We start from the raw sequence: 9,769 nt of genomic DNA, 5'->3' as shown, positions 1-9,769 counted from the left end.
AAGGTTGCGGCAAGTTCTTTCAGCCAGTTCTATCTTCTCCCTACGAAGCATAACTAGATATGGCCCCATCAGGGAACTTGTGATGTTTGTGTTCCCCTCCTCTGTCTGGCCGTAGTTAAGATTATTGTCTGACCCTCCTCAGTGCTAGCTTCTCTGGGACAATGATCTTTCTAGATCATGGTTGTCGGTGTCGTATGGTTTACATCGATGGCTTCCCGGTCACTACTTCTACAAGCTCCTGGGTTTCAACAAGATTGCTGGACTCCCAGGGTCGAAAACGAGCTCCGCTGACAACACTCTATTGGTGGATGCAAAAGGAAGCGATGATTTCTTTAAGGACTTCTCTGTAATTTCTTATTCTTGAATGGAAGTTCTTGTAAGGCCTAGTTTTATTTAATATATGGTCGTAGGCCTCTTTCACAAAAAAGGGGTCACTAGGCCCCGAGAGAGTATGTTGACAGTTTGATGTTTTGTTAGATCATTAGCATCATGGTTTGGTGGTTTTCACTTTATTATAACAAGTCAATATCTTCATTTGCTCATCCCGACCTATCCAGTGTCAGAGGCAGGATTGATGAAATCCTTATGTTGAGAGGGGGGGGGGGGGAACAAGAGAAATTTCTACTGTTCACATGAACTTAAGACCAAATACATATCGTTTGGGTGTGGTCAAGGCCCTATCTACCCCCTCCCCCCACCACTACCACGAAACCTATCATTGCTTCTTGTATAATATCTATAACGGTCAAGCTAATTGGACTAAGGTATAAGATCTAGGGCTAATTTACGACTGTTATCATGCACCGTGAATCCATACATGTTTTTTATTGTTTAAATTTAGTCAAGAACCACCCCTAACTTTAGAACGATTTTGATTATCAAATAATACTTATAGTGAAACTAACTCTTGTCCAAACTCAAACATTGTGTAAACTTGATACTAGACGGAGCCTATTGTTTTTGCGGGGAAAGGGAGATGGAGCTTAATTTGGATTAGCTTACGAATCCAAGTAATATAAGTTTGTTTTCTTTCATATCTCTCCCAAGCGCTTAGCTAGTCAGCTCGGTGGTTGTGTTGCGGTCCGATGATCATGGATGGCAAGAAGACACCATCTATTCCTAGGTTTCAAACTCGAATTGGTAATCACCTAGAAGCTTAACCGTCGATTGTTGTAGGAGTAGAAACTTCACATACCTAAAGGGATAATTGTACTATTCTTTTGTTCGAGTTTTGCCAAAAAGTTCTCATTACAAGGCTTTGACGAGGAAATTTGTGCAATATGCATAGTATACAAGTATCACTTCTTCATTTCCTTTCATGGTAGGGTTTTATGTGTTTTATAAGATTTGAATATACTATGTGTAACAATTTAAGGAGAGTTAGGAAACCACCCTAACCGGGGTCTTCCTCCTTTATTAAGCAATTGTTTCTGGACTTACTTTTTTTTGGAAATTTTCTAGACTCTTACTTGAACACATTGGGTTGTTCTATTGTTCTAGTATACAACAAGGAGCAAGACTCCTGGATTGTACACATCTTATCTCCTTGTAAGATTTGAATAGTAAAGAGAATAACGACATCCTACATTCCAACAGTTTCTTGTAGTGATTCTCGAATGAGCTTCTCGGTGAGGTTCCTTGGAAGTCCTCGAACACTATCCATCGTACCGACCTGTGCCCCAAACACAGAAGCCACAATAGTGACGGAGTCAGAACGGTGAAGTGGATATGCAGTCCCGACCTTCTCGTTTTTAAGTAGGGACTATTTGGAAGAATTTGCTCACTAGTTCCTTGATGAAGGGCAAAGCTGATGGATGCATCAGCCTAAGGCCCCCAGCCACGCAAGTCATGCCTCCTTCCTTCACCTGGAACATAGCACGATACAGTCTTAATTATCGAGTGAATGTGTTATTAGTCCATTAACTCAATAGCGGCATATTTTAGACAAAAAATCGGATAATGATCAAATTTAGGTTATAAGACTCGTTCATTTGATCAATTAGGCCAAAACAGATTTGAGGGAGAAAAAACCGTCCACCTGGCTGCCATGTCGATGTAAATTGAACCGCTTGTGCTTGGCTAACCAGCAAACGTGGGAAGCATGGCAATTGCGAATGATTTACATGGCAATTTACGTCGGCCGAGAATGACAAGTTTAGTTGGTCAGCATGACAAATCCGCTTCAGTTTATTTTTGCCAGGATTGCCGTGCTTGCAAACTAAAGTGTCATCCTTGCGGCAATAAATTGCCATAAAAACGCTCGATTTTCAATCCCCTTCTAGTGAACGTCAACTGAATAGCATTACCCAATTTTTATAGTGTTATTCTTTTTTTACAAAATCAGCCAACGCCCAATGGTTGATGTTATTTGCGTTTAATTTCTTTTTAAGGATGCGGTGTGTTGGGCAGGGATTGCAAACTTACGACTTTTTCTATGAACTCGTCTGGTATGTGGTGAAAATAGATCTGCAGATAGCCAAAAGTCCAAAATCATGGTGAGTTTCAGTCTCTTCTCATAGGGAAGCACTGTATTAGCAAGTTCGGTTGGAAATGCAGTTACCTCAGGTATATCCCAACCTCCTTTCCTACCCCCGGTGCTCAGGTTGGTCACCAGAACATAGTTCACTGCAAACGCTACATCACCCGAGTACCCTGTCACCACAGCAGGCACGAAACATTTGGTCACGGCCATATGCGTATTGTATCTTGTGTGAGTCCACAAGAAGAAGACGATAGTCAAAAGGCTCGTTACCCTTGATGAATTCCCTGGCTTCCTCCGTGCTTGTCGGCCTCTCCCGTATCACCCCTTTGCTCACCTTAACCTTCATCGACAGTCCCAACGAATACAGATTAATTAAGCTCGAGTAGTCACGGTTTATGTGCCAATCTTAATTGGTGTCCATGTATACCTGGTCAGAAGTGATCAGAAGGGTAGGCAGATCTCTGCTGTCTCGATTACGAAGGTTCAGTTGAATGGTGTCGGCCTACACACATACGGCGCGATCAAGAAGCACCCCAGGATTGTATCACAAAGTGTCAAAGTTCATAGCAAACTGAAGATTGTGTCCTGAGCCGTAGCAGCTGGTTGGTACCTTGGCTTCGGCCAAGGCTTTGACTAGCTCCTCCGGCTTCTCCCTCCTGATGGCCCTCTCGTCGATGTCAGCGCTCTGGCAGCACACACACCAAATACCCACTCCATCAGCAAGCAGGTAAAGAGGATGAGGTGGATCTAAAAGCTTGATTGGTAAGTGGAGGGTACTCGACCATGACGGTGAACTCGTATCCCATGTCTGACAGGATCGCGCGGCGCGCCGGCGACGACGACCCGAGTATGATCTTCAAGGAGTCGCATGCATGAAGCAACAGCCTTAGAACTGTTCGAGATTGATGGATACTCATTGCAAATGCTGAGAGGGGTCGTATGAGTTGATAAGAGATGCGCGTACCTTGAACGATGAGGAGCTGTTGCAGGTGGAAGCCATGCCTAAATTCTTCTCGTGCGGAGCTCGGGTGAGGGATCTGAACCGTGAAGAGGCTCAGATATTGTTAAATGGCTCTGCTGCTTCCTTGGATTCCAAGTATCCGAAGCCTTGGGTTTGTCAGAGTTCGAGTTTGACAGTAGTAGTTTAAGACGCAGAGGGGATTAAGAGTAGACCATCGCTAAAGCTGGTTCGTCAGTTCTTTGACGGTTGACCGGTGTGCGTGGCAGTGTGTAGCAGCGCGAGACTCCCCCGGAACCTTCGCCGACAGTTCGATAAAAGTTCGTCCAGGGAAAGTAAGATTTGTAGACATGGCAAATTAAATATATTTTTATGGCAAGTTATATTCTTCGAGGATGACAAATCTATTGGCAAGCACGACGAATCCACCTCATTTTATTTTATATTGCCAGAAAACCCCCGTGGTTAGCCCCAAGCCCCCAATGGCCGCACTCCTCGTTGCCTGTCTCCTTCCCCGCCCATCGCTTCCCGCCAGAGTGCGCGTCTTGACCCAGGTCGTGGGTGGGTGGGCGCAAGCCGTCAATCCCGAAGGTGGCCTTGCAGGCCACCACTCACAACCTCGAGCTAGGTACTTCCCCATCCTCCCTAGGGATGGCAATGGATAGGATATGGACGTGTATAACTTTATTGTACGCAAACCCACATCCATCAAAACTTTCTATACCCACCCATTTTAATATTCATGGGTATAAATTGACACTCATGTCCATACCCGTTGGGTATCCTATACCCAATGAATACTCAGTGGGTACAATATATAACATTTAAATTTTCGAAAAGTAGAGAAATGAGTATAAAAATCATGTGATGATGGGCGAGCAGTATATCACTGACATGGCCTCCTCATGTGGGTGGCCACTTGGAGGCATCAAGGTAGTATGAGGAACGATTGGTAGAAGCAGACGCAGTCAGAGGCGGCGGTGGGAATTGGGGATCGCTTGATCGAGAGTTGGACAACAGTCCAATACAGAAGAGTTGATATTTCATCTTTTTGAGGAGTCACATAGGACGTATGAGGAGTGGCGATCAAGTGATTACGGGCCTATGAGCTATGGACACTTTAAAGAATACGAGATCTAGGATTGGGTCATAGGAGTTGGATGTTGACCCACGTGCCATAGAAATTATTTTCATTTATTATTATCTTTTGGGTATCTATTGGGTTACCCATGGGCATAAGTTCATATCTATGCCCTATCCATATATTTTGCGGGTATGAATACCCATTACCCGTGGGTACAAAATCTCTCCAAGTCTTGCCCATGCCCGTTGTTTTCGGGTAGGGTACCCGCGGGTACCCATACCCATGGGCAAAACTGCCATCCCTAATCCTCCCCATGTTCCTTATTTCTCGGGTTCTAGGTTTTCCATTCTTGCCAGCATCCCTCTTGAGCATTTAGCCAACGTTGCCTCGGACCGTGACATTGTGTTACGAGGCGAGTGTTGGCCTCGTTTGGAGCAGATTTCGGCCATCCACGCTAAGGAGCAGTTCGATCGTGCCCTCGCAGAGGCTCGTGCTCAGTGTGAGCGTGAGCGTGAGCTTCAGAGGACCTCGGCCACCGCTGAACCCGAGCATAGAGAGCCCAGAGCCGACAATGGCCTCAGTGATAGTTCGACATGAACCCTCTGGTTCACCCAGTCCACATGATCTACGTCGGCGTCATGGACTTAATCGTCACAGACGTGGCACCCTTCGTATGTGCATCCCACCAATACGCCGAATCACATCGGCGACTCACCATCTGACGCATCATCTTAGTCATTGAGCTCAAGCCCAAGAGGGTCGTTCGGGTTCCAAAAGTTTGGAGCCACATACCAACACGCGATGACCGGACACCTGCAAATCTTGACTGAACGCAGAACTGACGCATGGTCAAATCTGTTGGGTTACCCAGTGCCTGATAAGTCTCCAACGTATCTATAATTTATGAAGTATCCATGCTATAATTTCATTATTTATATATTCTTTTGGTGCAATTTTATATTTTTTTGTGGACTAACTTATTAATCTAGCGCCCATGCCAGTTCCTATTTTTTTGCTCTTTTTTTCACAAAAAGTCAATATGTAGAAAGGTCCAAATGAGATGCCAATTTTTGATGTTTCTTATAGACAAAGAAGGTCCATGGAAGCTTCGGGAGACGTTGAGACAAGCCATGAGGGCCCCACATGGAAACATGACGCGACTAGGGGTGGTCGTGCTACCTGTCCATGTGAGCCTAATGTCTACTTCCAACTTTTATTCTTGTAGACTCAGTTGACGCCCAAGCACATAATTTTGTAGGACAACAACAAATTTCCCTGAGGTGAATGACTTAAGATTTATGATGAAGATGGTTTCTGTCAAACAACCCTGCAGTCAAATATAAGAAATCTCTTATCTCGAACAGACCCAATACAATGGTAAATTGTATAGGTGCACTAGTTTGGTGAAGAGATGTGATACAATTGTAGTATTGATAGTAAATATAGGTTTTTGTAATCTGAAATAATAAAAATAACAAGGTAACAAGTAACAAAAGTGAGCACAAATGATATTGCAAGGCTTGGAAACAAGGCCTAGGATTTATACTTTCACTAGTGCAATCTCTCACAGTGCTAACATAATTGAATCATATAACAATCCCTCAACGTGCGACAAAGAATCAAAGTTCTAATCAATAGCAGAGAACATAAGATGAAATTTTTGTAGGTAGCGAACCACCCCAAAGTTACCTTTCCGATCAATCTATTGAGCTATCCCTAGAAGTGTCACATACAACCGTAGAGTTCGTACTACAATAACATCATATGATACACATCATTCAACTCTAATGTCACGTACATACTCCAATGTCACTAGGATGCACGAGTCAATTATTCGATACACATCAAACAATTTCAGATTCATAATATTCAATACAACACAAAGAACTTCAAAGAGTACCCCAAAGTTTCTATCGGGGTAAGTAGAATGAAAACATGTATCAACCTATGTGCCTAGATTAACCGAATGTCACCACAAGAATCCCACAAGTTGACTACCAAAACATACATCAAGTGACTCGATAGAATACCCCATTGTCACCACGGGTATCCACATGCAGGACATACGTCAAGTGATCTCAAATCCTAAATATTCAACCCAATAATAATGAAATCTCAAAGGCAAAGACTCAATTCACCACAACAAAGATAAAGAGGGAAAATTCCATATGATACAACTATATTAACAAAGCTCATGGTTGATAACCCACAAGTATAGGGGATCGCAACAATTTTCGAGGGTAGAGTATTCAACTCAAATTTATTGATTCGACACAAATGGAGCCAAAGAATATTCTCAAGTATTAGCAGTTGAGTTGTCAATTCAACCACACCTGGACAACTTAGTATTTGTAGCAAAGTAGTATGATAGTAATGGTAACAATGGCAAAAGTAATGATAGCAGTTTTGTAGTGATTGTAACAGTAGCAACGGAAAAGTAAATAAGAAAAGCACAATATGTGAAAAGCTCGTAGGCATTGGATCAGTGATGGATAATTATGTCGGATGCGATTCCTCATGTAATATTTATAACATAGGGTGACACAGAACTAGCTCCAGTTCATCAATGTAATGTAGGCATGTATTCCGAATATAGTCATACGTGCTTATGGAAAAGAACTTGCATGACATCTTTTGTCCTACCCTCCCATGGCAGCGGGGTCTTAATGGAAACTAAGGGATATTAAGGCCTCCTTTTAATAGAGAACTGGACCAAAGCATTAGCACTTAGTGAATACATGAACTCCTCAAACTACGGTCATCACCGAGAAGTATCCCGATTATTGTCACTTCGGGGTTGTCGGATCATAACACATAATAGGTGACTATAGACTTGCAAGATAGGATCAAGAACTCACATATATTCATGAAAACACAATAGGTTTAGATCTAAAATCATGGCACTCGGGCCCTAGTGACAAGCATTAAGCATAGCAAAGTCATAGCTGTTGGGGAACATAGTAATTTCAAAAAAAAATCCTACGCACACGCAAGATCATGGTGATGCATAGCAACGAGAGGGGAGAGTGTGTCCACGTACCCTCGTAGACCGAAAGCGTAAGCGTTAGCACAACGCGGTTGATGTAGTCATACGTCTTCACGGTCTGACCGATCAAGTACCAAACACACGGCACCTCCAAGTTCAGCACACGTTCAGCTCGATGACGTCCCTTGAACTCTGATCCAGCTGAGCTTTGAGGGAGAGTTCTGCTACGTCTTGAGCTTGCGTTGGTTTTCCTTGAATTGGAAAGGGTGATGCAGCAATAGTAGCGTAAGTATTTCCCTCAGTTTTTGAGAACCAAGGTATCAATCCAGTAGGAGGCTCCTCAAAAGTCCCACACACCTACACAAACAAACAAGAACTCGCAACCAACACGATAAAGGGGTTGTCAATCCCTTCACATCCACTTGCGAAAGTGAGATCTGATAGAGATAATATGATAAGATAAATATATTTTTGGTATTTTATAATATAGATAGGAAAAGTAAAGATGCAAATAAAAGTAGATTGAAAGCTTATATGATAAAAGATAGACCCGGGGGCCATAGGTTTCACTAGTGGCTTCTCTCAAGATAGCATAAGTATTACGGTGGGTGAACAAATTACTGTCGAGCAATTGATAGAAAAGCGAATAATTATGAGATTACCTAGGCATGATCATGTATATAGGCATCACGTCCGTGACAAGTAGACCGACTCCTGCCTGCATCTACTACTATTACTCCACACATCGACCGCTATCCAGCATGCATCTAGAGTATTAAGTTCATAAAGAACACAATAATGCATTAAGAAAGATGACATGATGTAGAGGGATAAACTCATGTAATATGATATAAACCCCATCTTTTTATCCTCGATGGCAACAATACAATACGTGCCTTGTTGCCCCTGCTGTCACTAGGAAAGGACAACGCAAGATTGAACCCAAAGCTAAGCACTTCTCCATTGCAAGAAAGATCAATCTAGTAGGCCAAACCAAACTGATAATTCAAAGAGACTTGCAAAGATAACTTAATCACACATAAAAGAATTCAGAGGAGATTCAAATATTTCTCATAGATAAACTTGATCATAAACCCACAATTCATCGGATCTCGACAAACACACTGCAAAAAGAGTTACATCGAATAGATCTCCAAGAAGATCAAGGAGAACATGGTATTGAGATTCAAAGAGAGAGAAGAAGCCATCTAGCTAATAACTATGGACCCGAAGGTCTGTGGTAAACTACTCACAACTCATCGGAGAGGCTATGGTGTTGATGTAGAAGCCCTCCGTGATCGATTCCCCCTGCGGTGGAGCGCCGGCGAAGGCTCCAAGATGGGATCTCGTAGATACAGAAGGTTACGGTGGTGGAAATAGTTTTTCATGGTCGCCTCTGATGTTCTCGGGGTACATGGGTATATATAGGAGGAAGAAGTAGGTCGGTGGATGCCCGAGGAGCCCATGAGATAGGGGGCGCGCCTAATAGGGGGGGCGCGCCCTCCACCCTCGTGGCCTCCTCAGTTGCTTCTTGACTTGCACTCCAAGTCCTCTGGATCACGTTTGTTCCAAAAAGATTGCCCCCGAAGGTTTCATTCCGTTTGGACTCCGTTTGATATTCCTTTTCTTCGAAACACTGAAATAGGCAAAAAAAACAGCAATACGGGCTGGGCCTCCGGTTAGTAGGTTAGTCCCAAAAATGATATAAAAGTGTAAAGTAAAGCCCATAAACATCCAAAACGGGTTATATAATAGCATGGAACAATAAAAAATTATAGATACGTTGGAGACGTATCAAGCATCCCCAAGCTTAATTCCTGCTCGTCCTCGAGTATGTAAATGATAAAAACAAATTTTTTGATGTGGAATGCTACCTAGCATAATTCTCAAAGTAATTTTCTTTATTGTGGCATGATTGTTCAGATCCAAATGATTCAAGATAAAAGCTTATAAAACATAAAAATAATAATACTCGAAGCATACTAACAAATAATCATGTCTTATCAAAATAGCATAGCCAAAGAAAGCTTTTCCCTACAAAATCATATAGTTAGGCCATGCTTCATTTTCATTACACAAAATACTCCCATCATGCACAACCCTGGTTTCAGCCAAGCAATTGGTTCATACTTTTTAACGTGCTTCAGCTTTTTCAACTCTTACGCAATACATGAGCGCAAGCCATGTACATAGCACTATGGTGGTATAAGGTGGTGGTTGTGAGGACAAAAAGTGAGAAGATAGTCTCACATCAACTAG

General features: G+C 42.7%; 1 protein-coding gene across 1 annotated transcript; it reads right to left on the bottom strand.

Annotated features, from left to right (window-relative positions):
- Nucleotides 1–1,172: 1,172 nt before the first annotated feature.
- LOC123094392 (7-methyl-GTP pyrophosphatase) lies at nt 1,173–3,719 on the bottom strand. Its single transcript, XM_044516408.1, has 9 exons — nt 3,447–3,719; nt 3,265–3,336; nt 3,093–3,167; nt 2,910–2,984; nt 2,753–2,822; nt 2,561–2,652; nt 2,425–2,466; nt 1,785–1,865; nt 1,173–1,672 (listed from the first exon to the last, which is right to left on the bottom strand). Exons 1-9 carry the CDS (start codon nt 3,480–3,482, stop codon nt 1,583–1,585), a joined length of 633 nt encoding a protein of 210 aa, XP_044372343.1. The 5' UTR covers nt 3,483–3,719; the 3' UTR covers nt 1,173–1,582.
- Nucleotides 3,720–9,769: the final 6,050 nt, after the last annotated feature.

This window comes from Triticum aestivum, chromosome 4B (genome assembly GCF_018294505.1).
Source record: "Triticum aestivum cultivar Chinese Spring chromosome 4B, IWGSC CS RefSeq v2.1, whole genome shotgun sequence".
Lineage (NCBI taxonomy): Eukaryota > Viridiplantae > Streptophyta > Magnoliopsida > Poales > Poaceae > Triticum > Triticum aestivum.
Note: the sequence above shows the minus strand (reverse complement) of the source record. Positions and strands in the feature narration are given on the sequence as shown.

Bases quoted from the DNA above. Each gene is read 5' to 3' on its own strand.
- LOC123094392 (XM_044516408.1), bottom strand. From the start codon at position 3,482: ATGGCTTCCACCTGCAACAGCTCCTCATCGTTCAAG. The intron at 3,168-3,264 runs GTCGAGTACCCT...GTGTGCTGCCAG, and splicing joins GATACGAGTTCACCGTCATG to AGCGCTGACATCGACGAGAG. The intron at 2,823-2,909 runs GTATACATGGAC...CTGTCGATGAAG, and splicing joins TTCTGATCACTTCTGACCAG to GTTAAGGTGAGCAAAGGGGT.